Source organism: Taeniopygia guttata, chromosome 15 (assembly GCF_048771995.1).
Source record: "Taeniopygia guttata chromosome 15, bTaeGut7.mat, whole genome shotgun sequence".
Taxonomy (NCBI): domain Eukaryota; kingdom Metazoa; phylum Chordata; class Aves; order Passeriformes; family Estrildidae; genus Taeniopygia; species Taeniopygia guttata.
In genome coordinates this window covers 3,574,981-3,594,421 of record NC_133040.1, presented here as the reverse complement: position 1 = coordinate 3,594,421, position 19,441 = coordinate 3,574,981, and the positions used below count along the sequence as shown (strand labels likewise).

At 50.9% G+C, this 19,441-nt stretch overlaps 2 protein-coding genes across 5 annotated transcripts in view; both read right to left on the bottom strand.

Annotated features, from left to right (window-relative positions):
- Positions 1–895: 895 nt before the first annotated feature.
- PLA2G1B (phospholipase A2 group IB) lies at positions 896–2,838 on the bottom strand. The gene is made up of 4 exons (XM_002199539.6): positions 2,745–2,838; positions 2,510–2,669; positions 1,697–1,824; positions 896–1,080 (listed from the first exon to the last, which is right to left on the bottom strand). Exons 1-4 carry the CDS (start codon positions 2,776–2,778, stop codon positions 959–961), a joined length of 444 nt encoding a protein of 147 aa, XP_002199575.4. The 5' UTR covers positions 2,779–2,838; the 3' UTR covers positions 896–958.
- A 2,213-nt stretch (positions 2,839–5,051) lies between these two features.
- MSI1 (musashi RNA binding protein 1) overlaps positions 5,052–19,441 on the bottom strand; it is a 30,497-nt gene continuing 16,107 nt past the window's right edge. The window contains exons 7-15 of one of the 4 annotated variants that reach the window (XM_072936130.1): positions 17,657–17,705; positions 15,575–15,657; positions 14,822–14,939; positions 13,250–13,330; positions 11,955–12,011; positions 9,069–9,137; positions 8,789–8,961; positions 8,250–8,315; positions 5,052–7,318 (exon numbers count right to left, since the gene is read on the bottom strand). In XM_072936130.1, the coding sequence (XP_072792231.1) occupies positions 8,274–8,315; positions 8,789–8,961; positions 9,069–9,137; positions 11,955–12,011; positions 13,250–13,330; positions 14,822–14,939; positions 15,575–15,657; positions 17,657–17,705 (672 nt within the window). In that variant the 3' untranslated portion in view covers positions 5,052–7,318; positions 8,250–8,273. The remainder of the gene's footprint in view (positions 7,319–8,249; positions 8,316–8,788; positions 8,962–9,068; positions 9,138–11,954; positions 12,012–13,249; positions 13,331–14,821; positions 14,940–15,574; positions 15,658–17,656; positions 17,706–19,441) is intronic. The other 3 variants (XM_030285598.4, XM_072936131.1, XM_030285599.4) reach the window with 3 other exon arrangements.

Below are 19,441 nucleotides of genomic sequence, written 5' to 3'. Positions count from 1 at the left end.
TCTGCTCCATGTTTGGGAACAGTTCATTCTGATGATGAACCAGAACCCTCGTCATGCCCTGTCAACAAGCAGGGTGTGTGTGTAGACCTGCCCCAGGAGTTCACCCACACCTCCAAAAACATCTGCCAGCAAAACCGGTACCAAGGGTGGGGGACAGCTTCGGCACAGGACCTTGGCAGGGCTAGGATAGTGGGGCAAGATACTGTCCCTCAGAGGGGCTGCCTGCCTTCCAGGCTGACATTACCTCCTTCTCCGCAGCTCCTGACTGGAACAGGAAGCACACAGGAGACCCTCAGGAGAAAGGAGCACCAAACTCAAGACCCTCACACAGCGATGCCCCGGGGAAGAGGGACAGCGCGGGCAGCCCGAGGCGAGGGCGGCTGAGGGAATGCTTGAAGGGCGGCCTCTGGAGTCCCGGGAGGGTGAGGGGGGCGGCCGGGAGGGTGAGGAGGGCGGCCGGGAGGGTGAGGAGGGCGGCCGGGAGGGTGAGGGCGAGGGCGGCCGGGAAGAGCGCCCTGTGGAGCCGCGGGGAGCTGAGGGCGGGCAGGGACGCTCGCCCCGAGAGGCCGCGGGACGGTGAGGGCGGGCAGGGACGCTCGCCCCGAGAGCCCGCGGGACGGTGAGGGCGGGCAGGGACGCTCGCCCTGAGGAGCCGCGGGGAGCTGAGGGCGGGCAGGGACGGTGAGGGCGGGAAGCCGAAGCCGCCCCTCAGCAGCCCCCGCCGGTACCTCAGTGAGGGGCGGGGCACGCGAGCAGGTGCGCCCCGCCCCCGCCGCCTCCAAGGGCCAATCAGCGAACGCGGCGGCGCCGCACAGGGCCGCGGGCAGGGGGGCGGGGCCTCCCTCCCCTCACACCGCCCCATCCCCTCAGCGCGGCAGTGAGCGGCAGCCGGGAGTTCGGTTTAGGTTATTTATTTGTTTATTTGGTCCTGCGGCCGCCCTGAGGCACATGAAGGCGATTATTTGCAGTATTTGTCGGTGTCTAGGTGCTTGTGCTCGGGGTTGTAGGGCGCCTTGGCGAAGCACATGGCAGCGGTCCGGTCGCAGTTGCATATGAACGTGGCGCACTCGTTGTTCTCACCTGGAGGAGAGAGAGGAGCGGTCAGAGCCCGCGACTCCTTCCCCAGGCGCTGCAGTGCTCGGGCGGGCATTTCTGTTGTCACGGTGTACCCTCTTCATTGCTGCCATCGTTTTGGGGATGCACAGGCTTCTGCCCACTAACCCACTGCCCCGAAAGCTGTGTGTTCCTGCCAAACATCTCTCTCCTTGCCCCTTTGCCCCTTCACTGCAGCCCTATTTGCCAACCTCTCTGCTCTTTACCTCCGTTCAGAGCACTGTAAAGTCTTCACTATTCATCAGAGGTTTCTGGCAGAAATTGTCTAACAATGCCAAGTTAACGTGCTGATGTCTTGGATACTGCCATTAGAAGGCCTCCCAGAAAAGTACTCAATCCCCTGAAGACTAGATAGGCTTCTCTGTATTCTGCTGTACCATATATCTTCACAAACCTTACATTGTGGATTATATAGAGAATACTCATTCCAGTGCCTGTGTGAGGTGCCCTCTTTCTGACAACCAGGTCCCCTGGCAAGAACTTGCACTGTGCCTTCCTGCCCCAGCGGTGTGAGTGTAACACAGCCCTGCTCTGTCCTAGGAGAGGCTGGAGAACACCTGGAGTGAAATGGAAATGGACATACTGCTACACGTGATCTGCTTATCAGAGCAGCTGAAGTGGTACAGCTTAGTGTAAGGGTTGTCCAGGAGGAATTTGCAGGATTCCATTTTCTTTGCCTGTGTGTAGCAGTTATCATGTGCTTGGCAGCACCTGGGAAACAAGGAGAAAAAGGTTAGAAAATACCAGAATCACAGGTTCAACAGACCTGTAAGACACACAAATATGTTAGATTTGCTTTGACAAGGCTCTTGACAAAAAAAAAAAAAAGAAGATATCCAGTGATAGGAGGGCAGACACAAAGGACCTCAAAGGGATACAGTTGTGCCAGCTCATCATACAAGTACATATGTACTTATGGGAGCATCTTCACAGTTGTCTGTTGAGCACCAGAAAAGCAAAAGCCAATGTTTACACTTCCCCTCAGTGCCTGGTAGCTGACAAGCTCTCAGCCAACACAATCCAAGACTTGGCTACCAGGTTTGTGTGTCTCTAAGTTGCCCATGCCATTTCCTAGCATTTTGCAGCCCAGCCTGTATGTGTTGATGGCCAACCATCAGGCAGAATGTGCAGAGTTGCATCCATGCTGCTGGCCCAGCACTGTTGCAAAAAAATGCTGGAATGAGCACACTGTGCTGCCACAGAAGAGAAGAGCTACTGTAATTATATTTTATCTTAGGCATCAGAATCTTTTTCCCCTGAATCCATCTGTGAAAGAAAGCTTCCTTCACAGCAGCCAGAGAGTTTTGTTAACATTCATAGGCAGGGCCAGGTGAGATGAAGCTGAAGCAGAAAAGTACAAGCAAGGAAAGGGGTTTATAAAAGCAGTCTTATAAACCTGTCAAGCTCGTCCACTGGAGTGCCGCTGCCCCCCAGGCCACAGTAGCAGCCGTAGTGGTTGAATTCCAGCAGTGGGTGGCTTTCGGGCAGGGTGCACTTGATCATTTCACGGAACAGCCACACGGCCCGGGGCGAGACCTCGGCGCTGGCTGCACCCACTGGGGAGAGACACAGAGCGTGGTTAGAGTCAGGTTCGGGGTTACCAGCGCCAGGACAAAGGCACCTACACCTACCTGACAGCAGGAAAAGCAGGGCCAGGAACTTCATTCTCGCAGCTCTCGACACAAACACTGGTGCTAAAGGAAATGAGTCTTTATACAACAGGCTCACCTTGACATGGGTGTGAGATAAAACAGCCAGTATTTATGTTACTAAATGCAGATTTCTTCCATCGGAGACTGTGGGTGGCAGGTTGTGGCGTGACCAGTTGAAGGCCAATTGAGTTAAATCCATAAAAGCCCAAAGGGCAAATATTTGCTCTCTAGATTTTTGCTATTAAGTTCTTGTAGTACTACTATTAGAAGTCATCCTGAAAGATCTGGATATTTTTAAGGGCTTGCTACTAAAAAATAATAGCAGTATGGTAGTTAAGTTGGAAGTTTCTGACACACTAATAACTACCTGCCACTAATACTTGCATCCTCTTTTTATGGTATACCATGTATCATTAATACTGTATCTCTCCATGGGTTCTCCTGGTATAATTCAGAGAATAAGATACAGGTTGCCCACTCACATCGAATGACCATTTGGCATGATCTCAACTGAAAAAAAAAAATCAAGCTATTCTTTACTTTAAAACCACAGAGGAGAAGGAGGTTACTAATAGGCAAAAAATAGCAGCCAAGTGACCTGGAAAACTTTTAGGTGGCTTAAACAAGGAGTAGTATCTGGGTTTATGTGGCCTTAAGCAATCTACATTGGAAATAAACCAGGCTTAGAAGTAGACTTAAAAGCAGTTTCTCTTTCTCCAGCACCAATGCAGAACACAGTTAAGAACCTTTGGCTTTCTATGCTATGGGATGAGGAGAGTTGGGAACCTCGAAAGAAGCTCAAAAAACAGGTAAGAAAATTCTTCCTGGAGTCAGGGGTAAGTAAAAACACTGCACTTATATTTAGATCCCAGAGGCTCTGGCATTTTCAGGGCTACGGGTTTAGCATTTTTACACACTCAAGATACAGTTCCTAGACATGGTTGTCACGTCTGCATTGATTTCCAAAGCACCAAACAAACCCTCAGCTTTTAAGAGCAGAGGAGGACACAAAGGCCACCTTTCTGCAACAGCCTAATACACCAGGGTGTTCATGCAGGAAGCTTTGGGCTCACATCCCACCAGTAGCTTCCAAAAGGGGTGATGAGGACACCTTCCTCCTCACAGGGTCTGAAACTACACCAGGGTACCCGCAGTACCCGGTGGATGTTGACATACCCATAGGACATCTAGGTAAAGCCAGAAATGGTGCTGAACAACCAGATCCATTCTGACTTTTGATCTCTTCCAGAGCTCCCTTTCTGGGGCTCCCCACTCGTGGGTTACCTACAGCTGAGCAGATGCTGAGTTGATTTAAGATTCTCAGTGTTCTAACCAAGTATTGAGCAAACATTAAAGGCTGATGTAAAGGACAAACTGTACCACAGTTAGTTCAGAAAAAAACCAATTTTGTCTTTTGCCCACAGATCAATCTGCCAACTTTCCTTTCAATATCCACTTAAGAGTTCTCGTCTTCTCTGCTTTTAACTTTTTAGTTTTAAAAAAATTGTTTTCTTACCTGAAACTTAGGAGTCTGGTTCCTTTTAGCTCTGTTCTCAGTATCTGATGTATTATTGATGTTTCCTAGAAAGTTTCCAGTCAACTGTCCTTTTTAAAATCATAAGTCAACAATTTCCTACATTTTTAGCTCAACAAAAGGATTACCAAGTGTGGGAAAGCAAGCACATGAGTATTACAAGAATGCCTCATGAGAAAAATCCCAGCAGGGTAGATTTTTCCACCAATGCTATTCTTGGTTTCCCCCAACCTGTACTGTATACAAAGCCACTGGTCTCTTGGTACACTCGTGAGCACATTCCAACCTATAACTGGTTCCAATTTATAGGCTTAAGCCTTAAATTATTTTAAAGACTTTTTTTATAAGCCCTATTGCAGAGTTCCCTACTATTGCATACTATTAAAATTCTCCTTTCTCTCTTTTGTCTGTTAAGGACTTTACTCTTTCCATCTCCACATTTTACTTTCTTACATCCAGCTTCCTTGGTCCACCACAGTCAATTTAATCCAGGGTATGTGCTAAACCTGTAAACACCACATTATCTCCTTTTCTGAACCTACAAACTTACACAAAACCTCTGTAAGGCAAAGAGACTCTACTAAAACCAGATCTGCCTCACATTATAAACTGGCCACTGCCAAAGTATGGGAGCAAAACAACAAGTCAGAGGCCTGCCTGGGGCTTTTATCCTTAAGGCAGGATGCAACTCCTGCAGGTCCAGAAATCTCTCCCACTGGAAAACCTCATGCCCTCAAATAATGACAGAGAAGGACAGTTTTCAAATAATTTATTAGGAATTTAAAACTGAAATCTGGAAAAAGGGTTACAGGTGTGGAGAGAACAAACACTGGAGTGTAATAACTTACTGGCTTAAAAACACAGCTTTATTTCTTTTTAAAAAAATGCCCACCCTGAAACCAGAGCCCCAGCCTCCAGGCAGTGGCCAGAGAGTGACTCACAGCCCAGCAGCAGCACAGCTGGCCCGGGATGTCTGGAGGGGGCACGGAAGCAGCTCAGCGCATACACCAAGAGGGAGGAAAGCGCTGTCCGCAGACCCAAATTTGAAGTATATAGAATAAAAATAAACCAAATAAAATGCAGCTCTTCTTTAATTAGGAAATATTTAAAAAAACAGACATACAGACTCTTGTCTCAGTAACAAAAATTATTGCTTTGTGTTTTCAGTACTGATCTGTTAAGTACCTTCTTACCTAAACAGAACTCTCCAAACGCATCGCCCAAGTCAGGACAAGTTCCAGCAGACGGGGGAGAGATAGAAGAGAAAAAGGGCCCTGTGGGCACTGTGGCCCTCCCAGTCCTTTTCTAAATGCCCATCTCCTTTACAGGGGCTCAGTTTGGGGGAAGAGAGGGAATGATTTTTAAAACTTAAGATGAAGCTTTTATTTCCCTGGGAAAAGAGTTTGGCTGCATCTTAATAAAAGGCTTAATCACCCCCCTTAACAAGGTCTTTGGTTCACTGAAATCCAGACCCAAACCTGCCCCATGTATTCCTGCTGGAGGCCTCCCCTGGCAGAGTGATGGTTGGCAGAGGCCTGGACCATACCAGGGGAAGCCCTAGCAGGTTCTGGAGAAGGGACCAGATCACCCCGCACAGGACAACGGACAAATTCCCACAGTCTTCAGAACACAGAGTAAAGCAAACGGGAAGCTGCAATTCTATAATTCATATAATCCCTGAGAAGCCCTTAACCCGCCCCCAAATCACCACCCTAATGCTTTTCTCCCCTGTTAATGAATCCCCATCCCAGAGCCCTGCCCTTCAGAGAACAACTACCCAAATCTCCCCTGGCTGACACCCCTTCGATACCCTCGCCTCCGGAGGAGGATCCCCTTTCCCAGGAAATCTTGACGCAAGCGATAAAGTTTGGAGAGTGAATTCCTTTCAAAGTAACCAAGACAAGCAACAGCGGCAAAGCCCTTTCCCTAAGCCAGCCCAGAGCCGGTGCTACGGAGCCCAGGGATGGAGTCTGTACATCAAGCAATTGGAAGCAGCTTTAACCCGCTCAGCAAAACAGCCGATGGCTGGTACCTTTCACCCCGCCCGCCCCCCACCCCCCTTTCATCTCATCAGAGGTCTTAAAATCTTACAGTAAAAGGTGTACAAAAAAGAACAAAGTCCTGTCAGGATTCTGCTGGAGAGTATTGCTCACGCTGCGGCACCAAGTCCAGGACCTGGAGCTGCTCCTTGGAGCCAGGCTGCAGGCAGCAGCCAGGTTCAGCTCACGATATTTACATATAATACAGGAGGAAAAAGAAAACCCCACATAAAACTAAACCTAGGAAAAAAAAAATCTTTCAGCTGTAAGGATAGTGTTTTTCACTTAGCAAAATATACATTTGTTTTGTTCCATAGCGATGTCCAACGTTTTCGGATCCTTGGAGTTTCACACTTTTCAAAGCCTCACATTTACAAAACAGAAACATTTAAAAACAGTTTCTTTAAAAAAAATAGAAATACAGCAGTTCCTCTCAGCCTTTGCTCTCTCTCTCTGTCTCTTTCTTCCCTTCAGAACTGCATTCTTGTTACATACCGTGCTTTAAAAACACTGACGACAACAACAACAGAGTTGAAAATATTCAAACAGTTTCAAAGCCAAATAAAAATACTCCTCAATGAAAACTACCTAACACAATCACAAAGCCAATTCATAAAATATGTCTACTAGCTCGGGAAAGAGCAAACAACAAAAAGAAGGGGCAGCCCCCAAAAAAGATAAAAAAATAAAATAAAAAAATAAAACTAACAGCTAATAAAATAAATAAAAGAAGAATCAGTGGGCTGGGGGCAGGGAGGGGGAAGCGTAAACCGTCGGTGGTTAGTAGGAAAGCGAGATGATCTCCTCGGGTTCAGTCCAGTGTGGTCTGGTCAAAGGGAGAGATCGGGCAGGGCGGCAGGAGCCTGGCAGCCAGCCGGCAGTGTGCAGTTTGATTCAAGAGAAAGGTAACCTTGGCTCATCCCCCGAGGCTCACCAGATCCTCCAGCCACGCGCTGTCCTCGGTTAGGTCACTGGGGAATCTGCGGGAAACAGCAGGGGAGGGAAGGGACAGGGTCTAGAACAAGCACAACTTTCCTCCTGGGGTTTTCTTCTGGTGTGATCTGACAGAAACACCCAATAGCCAAACTTTGCCCCAACACAGTCTGGCTCTTCACATGGCTGGCAGAGGGACAGGGCACGGCACAGATGTTTCTGTCTCCAATGGCAATGTGCAGGCCTGGGAAACCAGTCCCACAGACCACGTGGCCTGGTCCCTGTGAGGGCTGGGACATAGCAGAGTCCAGTCATTTCCCCAGCACTCAGCTCAGTCCAGCCCTGCCAGGCTGCCATGGGCTCCTGTCTGTGGACATTGTTCCCTCCTTTTTAAAAAGCTGGTTTTTAACTTTTTTTTTTTTTTTAATGTTAAACCAGCTAACTTCAGTCACATTTGCAAAGCAAAGACTATTCACTAGTTCCCTCTCAGCCAATTCAAGGACCAATACCAGAACTGATCAGATTGTCCTTCTGCCCTTCTCCCAGGTAGGAGATGAAAACTTCACTTCCCAGAGACTGGTCTCAGCAGCAGTGAGAACAACCAGCTGCATGGTGGAGGCTTCCCCAGCCACACAGAAGAGCCAAGCTTGCCTCTCATATCACCACTGGGTTGTGACTCTGGCCAACCTGGCAGATGTTCTCTCTTTTTGTCAGTGCTTCATTTTCTTCCTCTTTGTGCTAGTCGCTAAGACACTCTCCACTCCCAGCCTGGGGAGCGTTCAGTAGGAACCCAACCTGCCAAGCCTCCTGGTTCAGGAGAGAGCTCAGGCTGCCCAAAGGACTCCTCCCACAGGCTGGACCAGGCAATGGAGCCTCCCCAGCAACATTCACAGCTTCAGCTGAGAGCCGGAGCACAGGGACCAGCTCAGAACCTCACACCTCTCTCTCATTACCTGCTCCTGTTCAAAGCTGTCTTACCTCCTGCCTCCTTGGTTCCCAGCTTCAGTGATACCCATTGGTAAAAGCTGTTGCAATCAAGGGACCCTGTGAAGAAAGAGTTAAAACCCCACTCTTAAACAAAAGAACAGTGAAGAAGAATTGCTAACACAACAAATTCAGTCATGGCCCAGATGACAGAGTAAATGTTTTCACTTGGAGGTGCCAGATCTAAAGATCACATCGCCCTGCAGAATGCTGTATCAGGGCCAAGATGGGCTCTTGGAAAGCCTGAGCTAGATCAGGGAAAGGACTGGAGATCAGGACTTTGTGTGGTGATCAGAGAGAGCCAGCAGAAACCAAGCATGTGGGGTCCGAGCAAGCTGCTGCACTCTGCACCATCCATCTAGGTCTGAGGCTCAGCAGTAGCACAGCCAATCCTGTAGTTGGTGGTATTTCCTAACTAGAAAACAGACTGTGAGCTGAGGGGGCTCCCTGCTGCTGCTCACCTCCCTCACCACATGGAGACAGAGCCCACTCCCCATCTCCCTTCCTCCGCAGAGGGCGCAGGGAGCACTCACCCCTAGGCTGTGTCCAAAGCCGGTGCTCGGGGCTGGACTGGCAGCGCTGATGTAACTGCTGACCCCTGAGTCCTGGTTGGCTGCTCCATAAAGCTCTGCCATCGGCCCGGGACTGGTGGTGCCCAGAAACCCACCGGTGCGACTGGGGGTGGAACCTACAGCAGACAGCAGAACTACGTAGTGAAGATCTCAAAAATGCAACCCCGTCCCACCCCCCCTCCCGCAGCCCCTTGGCAAACCTCTGTGGCAGGACCCGTGCTGGGGAGGAAAGTGGAGTTACCTGTCCCTCGCACCACGGCCGCTGCAGCCGCTGCTGCTGCCATCGGTCCATACGCAGTGAGGGGGATTGCTGAAAAGAAGGAACGGGCATCTCAGGAGCACTGTGGCTACATGGGAAACTCCTCAAAGGGAGCCTGCATTTCCTACTGCAAAATACTGGGCTCAAACATATGTATTGGCTTAGTGCACCACAGAGGACATTAAAGGATGACAACAGGGAAGTGCATAGCCCTGAATTTATCGGTGTTTTTTTGCACAGCCAATGTCCAGAGGAATGCACGAGCCACGCTCTGTCAAGCCCACATGCCAGAGCAGCCAAAGGCATGGTGTGCAAGAGCTGAATGAAAAGTGGGCAATTTCAGATGTATCCTGTCACTACTAAGCTTGCAAGATGCAGTTAATCTGAAGCTACAGATCCAGATATTGGCAGTAAACGTGGAGAATGGCAACAGCTCAGGGACAACAGCTGAAGCTTACGATCCTGAGGCTCAGCCCCTCTTCTGTCTCTTGTTAATATTCTTGAATAACAGTTTAATGGCCTTTTTCTCCCTATTTCTTTGCTCAAGACACACTATTTTCCCCACACTGAGTTTTGCTCCTGATTGCTCAAAACCTCATTGTTCATTTTAGAAAAGCGGGAAATATATACCTAGGGAGCAGGAACTAGAAATTGCTTAATTAAAACAGTAAGTCTTAATTTATATGTAGCAGTTCTAATTCCCTACTCTACTGCCACAGGCATTCAGCCCTCAGGGCAGGAGGCATCTAGCCAGTATGTTTCTCTTTGCCCTTAAAATGACTGGGTCAGCATTTCATGCTTGAATGTGAAATTCACTGTGATTCTGTTTAGAGCACCATAAAAAGAGGTCAGAACAAATCAATCGCGTAAAGGCTGAATCCCAGACTAGCTTAGGAGGGAATATTTAGTAGCAGGCACCAGCCTGTGTCAAGCAAACGTCATAGGAGGCTTCTATCTGGGTTAGTCGCTCATTACAGGCCCTGGGCCAATGCAGGCATGTTGCTGCTTCACATCACCCCCAAAGATGCTGTTCTGGGAAAGAAAGGCTGCTGGCAGCCACCCTCCTGCCCCATCCTGCTGCAAGTCCCTAACACATGAGTGAATGTGGTTTTACTGAGAAAGGAGGCAAGGTCATCTCAAAAGCTCCGGCTCTTTTTCCAAGAAAAATCCTTCTTGCCTTTGCAATCTTATCTGCTGAGACACCAGGTTTGTGCAGCGGTGACAAAGCACGTGTGCGTGCATCCCTGCCTCTGCCATCCCCTCCTCTTGGCTCCCCTCACAGAGCTGTGAAGCACAGCCCGTGTGTGCTGCAGCCACTCGAAGGCACAAGGGCCCTCGAGCGCACGGCTCGCTGGGCTCTGCCCTCCGCAGGGCCAACTCCAGCCTGTACACGGGAACCGCAGCCGGGCCCGGCTGAGCGGCTGCACAGCGCCTGCTTGACAGGAGGTAAGCGTAGCGGGGAGGGAAGAATGCCACGATCCCCAGCTGGTACTTCAGCGAGACACTCAGGACTGTAAGCTAACGTGGCACCCAGCCAGGACAGCAGCATTAATAATGTCTTGTTGTGGAGAGCCCTGGTGCACCCCGGCCACCAGTGACAGCCAGGCCCTGGGTGAGTCCCTTCTGCTAGGAAAGAGCACAGGACAGTCGGGGGTGGACATGAAAAACTATTCTACCAAGTCACCAACATTCCTCTACAAATGTTATGGGTTTTGCAGAAAAACACACGTGTAAATAAACAACTGGACACGCATCTGCTTTGCTTGCCAAGCAGAAGGCTCAAAGGTGCTTATGCAGCTGCACACATGGTGTCAGGGAAGGGTTTTGTTATGAGGGAAATGGGATTTAGTTTTCCCCTACCTCCTCAGGGAAATCTGTTCATTGGTGGCTGCCAGCCTCAGCATCCTCACAAACAGAGAGTCCCTGAGGATTAATGTCGTTTTGTGCCACAGAAACTCCCTTTCAATCCTGTTTCTACTGCTAATTCCAGAAGAGCTTCCTAGGAAGGTTTTCCATACCCCTTTGCAGAGAGATTCAAACCCTGAAACAGGTGGGGGCAAAGAAGCACTGGGAAGGAGGCACAATATGGAAATGAAATGGCACACGGGGAGCAGGGTGTTACACAAAGCTGCTTTTCTATGACAGAAACCAGGGACAGGACAGAGCTGGGGAAAACATGGCCATGGAGGGGAGAGTAGGTAGAAGGAACATCACGTAGGGAGAACACACTGCACACACCCCAGGGGCTGAGGATCTGGAGGGCATTTGAACTTTGAGGACACTGAGGACAATCCTCTGCTCCCGTTTTGTTCCACAGCTCCCTACAAGCACTGCAGGACTTTGCAAGGTCCCACCACACTCACTCCTACCTGGGAAGCCTGTGTGGGAATATCTGGGGAGTTGCACCACTCAGAGCAGGGAAAGCATTCCCTGCAGTCCCTCCTTCCCAGGGAAATGGGATTAGAGTAACCAGGAGTGCATTCACATACTCTCCCTCCTCCCAGCACTCCAAATTTCATCCTTGCAACAGCAGCTCAGGTTAAAGCCATTTGTAGACCTGTGGAAATCACCCTGCTCTCTGCAGCTTCCATATCTGGTTTACATACAGCCTGGGGCAAAGAGCTAAAAAACAAAGCAAGCAGCAGGAAAGGACCTGCATAGCCCTCTTCAGAGGCAATACACATGGCTCTGATTGCCTCTCCATCTTTCCATCCCCAACTTTGGGTGGAGCTTATCCAGATGAAAGAGGAAATAAGGCACATTTCCAGTCTAACTGCGCCAGGCTGTGGAGCAGCAACACCACTGAAACAGCACAAAGCCCCCTTCTCCCCTTCCAGCTTGTGAGTTTAGGAAACGAGTGGGACTGACCTGTGAGCTCAGGGAGGACGGGGGCACTCGGGAGAGGGGTCCGCTCTACACGGAACTCTAAAAACGAAATGCAAGACAGCTTAGGAACTCATCAAACACCCCGAGGGAGACCCCCAGACACAGCAGCCGGGGTCTGCTGGGGGAGCAGTCTGCAACCAGACTGCGACCAGGTCAGTGTCTTCTTTAAACTGATTTATAACTGGTGCTGAAAGGTGCTGGACTCCTGCCCTGAAGGCTGAAAGGATCCATTTATCCTTGGAATAAACGTGGCCAGGGCAGGGTGAGTTCAAGCATCACTGTGTAGCCTCCGGTCTGCCCTGGAGCACCACTCTGTGACCCGGTCAATCTGACCTCTCAGCAGCAAGGCTGGTAGGTGCTCAGTATGTGCCACACTCAGCCTGGCACAGATTTACAATGAGGGACTTGAAGCCACTACAGCTAGATTCATGGAGACAGCCAGGAGGCAACAGCAACTTTCAGCCAGTCAGCCTGGGCTCACCTCAGACAAAGAAGAAACTTCCCATTCCCAGCCCTTAATATCAAAACTTCATATATCAACCATCACACGGAGGGATGGAGTAAGGAAGGGATGCTCAGAGTTGCCACAACTCTAGAAAATAGCAATAGCACAGTGTGTTTTGCCTCATTCCCCGGCCTGGCAGAGAGCAGGAGGGGAGGCCCCACAGCTCTGAGCAGCTGCGGCACAGCAGGTTCCAGCCATTGATCGCTGAATCCATGTTCTCAGCACATGGCAGCGTTAGAAGCTTGAAACCACCCAGTTTGCAGGGGATCTGCAGCCCCCTGGCCCAGCAGATGCTTTGTGAAGGCTGTGAGTGGTCCAGGCACTGTTCAGAATACAACTGCAGTGCTGAAGGCATCTGCCTTCCGTGTGCCCAGGAGATCCCTGGCACGTGGGGTTTAACATTCTGTGCTACTTTCAGAGTGGTGGCAACTCTGGTAAAGAGAGACAGACACACACAAAGGCAGTGAGACAGGCAGAGCTGCGGGGCCCTTCTGTGTCACAGCAGCAGCCCTGCGGAGGAGGCCAGCAGAAAGGACGTCGGAGCAGCCTGGGGCTTTTCCTGCCACTGCGGTGTGAGGATAATCCTAATGAAGGACAAGCTGTTCCCACCTATTCCAGGGCTTCTCCAATCCTCCTTCCACATCCATCTCCAATTTAAAGAAAGACCAAACAGGGGAAAGGATGAAAGGGGCAGAGCCTGGGTTATAGATCATGCCAGGGGTTCCCATCACCTGAAGGCAGACAAAAGAACAGAGCAGGGAGCTCCACTCACCAGGGAACTGGTAAGTGTAACCAGGTGCAATGCCAGTGTAACTTCGACTCGCGTAGGTGGCAGCTTGGAAGCCCGGATAACCTGGGGAAGAGAACAGGACTCCATTACTGCAAGCTGGCAGAACTGGCTGCTCACGAGCAGCATGATCATCCTTTGGCATTAGACAGCAGAAAGGGGTAACAGCAGAAGCCCCAGGAGAGTGCTGGGCAGAGTACACAACACGTGTGAGCCTGCAGAGGAGTTTCAGCAGGCCCATTTAATTTTTCCTTGTTCCAAGCATGTAAGGACATGGAGATTTCCTTCTCAGACTCACAGCTCTGCAGACTAAGGCTTTCTGATGCATCAGCTGGATTTACGAACAGGAGATCAGGGAGGAAAGGGCATTTGAATGGCTGAGTCACTTTTGCACTAGAAGGGTTGGTGAATGCAGATACAAAGAATATTTCTTCATGGCACAGGCAGGAGCACAAGTCCTGCTCTTCCCCAGGAAGCTGACCACCTATAGGAATAAGCCTGTGAGAATGCAGGGTATTGACTCACAGATTAATATTTGATTTGAGATCTTCCAGGACAAGAGTCCATGGATTTCCCAGTGACTCAGTTTGAGTCCTGCTGCTTTAAAATTCAGATGGCTTAGAAAAGGCAAAACCCAAAACCACAGGCTGGAGATTTATTTTCCTTCAATAAGTCAAGTAAAAACATTGGTGGAAAAATGCCCTTTTGGGGGTTTTGTTCAGTGACTAACTGCTACTCAGCAGGCTTAGCACTGAGAGCCAGGCTGAGTACACCCTGCCCAGCAACACCAGCAATGATCCTGAGCAAACAGTGCTCTTGGGTCAGCTTAGTCCTGGATCCAATGAAAGTGAGAAGAGAGAGAAGTCAGGATCGGCACCCACACTGGAAGGATCATGCTGACTCTCAGATCTAGGCATGAGGTTTTGTGGTTCTGGAAGACAGGGTTACAAATTACTTTTGGTTTTAATTTTTAAATTTTTATCTGAATGCTTTTGTCTTGGGAGCATTGGTAGACATAAAACCCAGCCTGCTTGACACCAGCTTCTCCTTACAAGACAGTCCCATTATAAATGTATAGCTTCCCCTGCAATACCAGGTATTTGCTGTACCTGAGAGCACGGGAACAGAGTGAGACAACACTCAACTAGAACTTTAAGGGCATTTTAACAGTCTTTAAATGGCAGTGGGGACATTTACACAGACCACTGCTTCAAGTGGAAACTTAGCAGCTCTTTAATCAACTAATTCATCAGAAAGCCTGTACAAGTGTGGGATGAAGATGCCTGGGTGCAGATTACTCCACACTCAGCTCTGCAGTTACATCCTATTCCACATGAAGGAACTGCTGTCAAAGTGCGCTGCCGAGGGGCAGCGGTGGCACCTCTGCAGTTTTTCCAGGTGCCACCAGAGGGCAAGTCGCGATCGCGAACAGGTCCCGGCGCCCCGCGCGGGGAGCGCTGCCCTTGGCCGCCCCGCCGCTCCCGGAATAAACCTCTAAGCTGCTGCCTGGCACGGCCGGGAGCGGGGGGAGCGCGGCAGGGCTGACCGGGGGCTTACCCAGCATGCCGATCCCCAGCATGAAGGCATCCATCCCGTAAGGCATGACTCGGGACCGCCCTCGTGCAGAGCCCGTTGGGGACATCACCTCCTTCGGCTGAGCTTTTTTACACTCCACCTGCCACAGGGAAGTAAGGATCAGGCTCGCCTGTCACAGGCTGGATCACAGACTGTCACAGGACACGGCCACAGAGCACAGGCAGGTCATGCAGGGCTGCCTGCGTGACAGCACGTCCCACCTCCAGCCACCGCTATCAGCCTGCTCCGCTGCCCTTCTCTGGCATTGCTGTCCCCTGCCCACATGGTGCCAGCCTTCCCTCTTGCTCTGCAGCCACCACAGGCAATGGGGAGCTCCAACACTGCTTTTCTCCTCGTAGTGTTGCCCTTGCTCTACCTGACCCTGCATTAGAGCCTCAAAGCTTGATTTTCCTAATTTCTGAATAAAGGTAAAACCCGCCCCCTCATAGGTCACTACAAGGTTTTGTTTAACTTCAAAAACTCCAAGCACAGTACAATTCCTTGTTTAGTTAGCTCTCCTCCTTGAGAACTCAGTATTATGCTTGCTCTCCCCCATACAGTGAGCTTCTTCCCCAGACTGACTGCTGTGATTTTTGGGAAAAGACTCAATCTGATTCCCCGCTGCAGAGAAGATGCATGAGGACCCAAGTGCCTCGCACCCAGCCTCTGTGCCACTGCCCTGCTCTCTCCCACACCTCTGTCCCTGCTACCCCAGGTTCTGCCCCAGACACTCACCATTTTGTTGTTGATCTCATGGAAGTGGATTTCACATACTTTTTCCACAATGTCTTCACTTTCAAATGTGACAAACCCAAATCCTGAAGAAAAAGCAAAACTCCCTGATCAGGTCAGACCTCTCACAGTTTGAACCCTCTACTCACAGCCTTTTATTGGCAGGAGAAAAGGAGAGTACAATCAGCCCTTTCGAAAACAGCTGTCACTCATCTCTCTCCAGCAAATTCTACTTTTATGTACAAGAACAGGACTGTCCTCTTACAGATTCTCCTCTCCTACTCATCCTGTACTTCCCACCCACCCTGAACCCAATTGGTCTCAAATTCAGGTTTGTTGTTTCTTTTGGGTTTTTTTTTTTTTAGCTTTGCTATTTGCAAGGCAAACCACATGGCTGGTAACACTGGGGAGGTTCTGGGCAGATGCTCACACAAAGAATCGGTGGGGAAACCAACAGCTGCTTGCCAGGACATCACCACCCTCACTAAACGCACCCCACCAGCAGGAACACCCTGAGCTCCCTCACAGGCACTGGCCATAAAGCCTCGTGTGAGCAGGCACAGATCAGCAGTGCAGCTGCACACAGCGAGGCAGATACAGGCACAGTGATTTGCAAAAGTTTCACCAAAGTAAGGTTTGTATCTGGGGTAAGGACAGCGTGTTCCTGGCCCCTGGCCCACGCTCACACCTCCTTTCTCTCACCAACCCCTTTGCTGACAGTTTTGGCAAAGCCCAGCTCGGGTGGGCAGACTGAACTCCTCTAAGCTGACTGCAACCGTTTCCGGAGAACTGAGGCAGGTGGGAGGATGTCTTAAAGCTTGCTGTGCAAGCAAGCTGGGATTAAGCAGAACTTTCCGCTTTCCAGAGCTGGCCAATTCCATGGTGCTGTAAAATAACATCCAAAAGCAGACGGGAATCCACTGCCCAGAACCCCACCTTTTCTCCACACTGCCAGAAACATCTCACTATAAAGTCCTCCATCTGTCTGTGCCCAGGTAGATTCACATCACTCACTCCAACACCCATAAGCAGAGGAGCTTGGGAATTTAGCAGAAGAATGTGAAAAGCAGTCCTGAGCCCCATCAGACCCCCACCAGGCTTGCTATGCCCTGGGCTGAGCCCCTCACTGTTGATACAGTGGCTGACAGCTCTCCCTGCTGCCTCCCAAAATGCCCAACAGCTCTAATTGGACCAGTGATTGGTAGGCACCCATGGAGGAACAGGGGTTAATGCTTCTTCCCTTTCAAGATGAAGCTGGAACAACATCCTAGGACTGCTGAGGCCTGGCAGTCAGAGTAGATTTAATGGCTTTAGAAAAAAGTAAAAATCTGAAGGGCACAGAGTGTAGCAAGAGCAGAAGGGAGAGTTCCCTCACTGCTCTGGGGGCAGGAGTGCTTGGAAGTGCTTCAAACAACATACAGGAAAGCAGCCAGCACAGGGCTGTTACTGACCCTGACTGGGAAGAGGCTGAAGCTAAGTTTGCAGGTCAAGTTGTTTCCATTAAATCTCTGAGTTGGGTGCAAGTGTCAAGCCCTGCCACACCACCAGGTATCTGGTCTGAGGACTGACCAGGAAGGCAGAGACGTCCATGGATGGGCTGGGTCCGTGTAGCACAAATAGTAGAGCCTTGCTCCCATCCTGTAACCAGACTCCACCAGCAGGACTCGGGTAAGAAAAGGTGACCTGGGAGCACAAGTGGGCTCCAGGTCGAGGAAGGGGCGAGAAGCAGGCACTCTTCAGGCTCTTGTGTCAGCTTTCTCAGAGCTCAGATTACTCGGGACAAGGTAAGACACACACTGCAGGCTGGAGCCACGGAGGTGAGCATGCAGAGGAGGGGGCCGTCTCCTCTCACATATCTGCAACTCAACGAGTTTACAGCACAGGAAATGCACTGGACAAAAGCTCTCTGTGCTGTGAGGGCCACTGGTAAAAGATGCAGATGTAAAAGAATGGGGCGACTGGAGGCAAGATAGAGAGCAGCTGCAACCTGCATCCCCTGCTGCTGGGATACCGACCCCTCCCTAGGCAAGGCAGGAGGCAAATCCTCTGCAGTAACCTCTCCTAGGGCCAGAAGACAGCTCTCACCTCGGTGTCGGTTGGTTGTCTTGTCAAACATCAGCATCGCATCATCCACCTGCAAAGAGAATGGCTGCAGTCAGATTATTACTGCTGCAACGAGCATCTTCCAACACAATTGTTCAGAGCTTCCCTGGCCTTCCCAAACCTGAGGGGATCAAGATGAGACAACTTGTCCCCAAGAAGGAAACAGGGTGTGCACACATATGCAGTACACATAAGCTATCACACCAGGCACTTCGCCAAGCCACAACCAGCATGGTCCTGGTTCTCCCACCAGCCCGGGGCAGGTGCTGCTGGGCTGAGCCCCCTCGGCCCAGCCCCTGGCAGCAAGCGACCCCGATTGTTTGCCTGCAGCTCCAGCCAGGGGCCAAGGAGCAGGGAGGGCATTGTTCCCAAATCCCGGCCTCAAAGGAGAGGAGAATCAAAGGGGGGCAGAGAAGCAAAGCTGGAGAGGGGAGAGGAATAAGGGGCCTCCCAGCGGTGGGGGAAGCGGAGGCCTCAGACAACAGAGCCTGCCTGGGAAAGCTGGGAAGCGCCCCCACCCCCACCCCATGAGGAGCCTTTCCTCTAAGTGAGGTTTCCCACTGCTGGAGGCTGTAATTAGAGCAAATTTACTGCAAGGCCTGAGCAGGGCTGCCTTCCCGGGGGGGAGGGGCGGCCGGATCCCATCCCCCAGCTGGCCTGGGGCTGCTCTCCTCCCCGGCACATCACCGCCTGGTGCCACTTTTCTCCCCATCTTCCTGCGGGTGTTGCCTTGCGGAGCCACATCCACTCCGCAGGTCAGCCCGAGCAGGGTTAAAAAATACACTTCAATCCCCTCCGTGTAAGCCCCAGTGTAAACCTGTCCCACTGACCCATCCCTCCTCTAATACCACTGCCTTAATCCGATTATGAAACTGGACGTGCAAGTGCTCAGGGGAAGTGGCAGCAGTCTCCGGCCAGCAGCTGCCCTGGCCCTCCTCCTTCTCCATGTGAGACAGCCGCTCCCTGAGCGGCAAGCCCTGCACACCCCCCAGCTCTACAGGATTACTCCCTTGCCTCGCCCAGGGAAGAATCTGCATTGCTGCCTCCTCCTGAACAGTCACTGGAGAGGGCAGAGCGCTGCCCATGCCCTGGCACAGGCAGCCACGGGCTTTGCCCATGGAGACTCCACAGCCCCAGTCAGAAAGGGGAGAGGCTCCTACTCTCCAGGCCCCCAGGACACCCAGCTCCACCTCAGGGCCAGGTGGATGGAAGGAGCCCTTACAGACATTTCCAATACCATCATAAGCAGACAGAGATCATATCTGATGCCCTTGGCCTTGTCTAACACATCCACTCCAGGTGACAACAGACAACCTGGCTCCTTCTCATCTCACACACTTCCTGGCTCAGCCTCCTTCAGCCAAGTAAACAAACACCTGAGAAACATGCCAAGCATCCAGCCTGGAGCCACAGGGGACATAAGCCTTGACACAGACCCGAAGCAACTCCTCAGCAGCTTCCCAGGACACACAGTTAGGGAGATGGGCGCTGAAGGCAGCTCCGCACACTGTCACTCCCCATCACCACTTGCTCCCACATCTGCACCATTTCCCTTCATGGTACAGCACAACTATGATGTGCTGGAGGGAAACCCAACATGGCTTAAAAAAACTTCAACAGGTTTTGTTGTCTGATTTTCCTCATTTTAAAATGTAGATCCATTCCCCATCCAGTTCACAAGAAGGCTGGAGAAATAGCTGTTCTCTTCCCCAGTAAACACTGGGAGAAAGCTGTGTAAAAGGCACTCTGAGGTAGTGCTGGAGACTA

Bases quoted from the DNA above. Each gene is read 5' to 3' on its own strand.
- PLA2G1B (XM_002199539.6), bottom strand. From the start codon at position 2,778: ATGAAGTTCCTGGCCCTGCTTTTCCTGCTGTCAG. The intron at 2,670-2,744 runs GTAGGTGTAGGT...GTCTCTCCCCAG, and splicing joins CCTGCTTTTCCTGCTGTCAG to TGGGTGCAGCCAGCGCCGAG. The intron at 1,825-2,509 runs GTTTATAAGACT...CTTGTTTCCCAG, and splicing joins CCAGTGGACGAGCTTGACAG to GTGCTGCCAAGCACATGATA.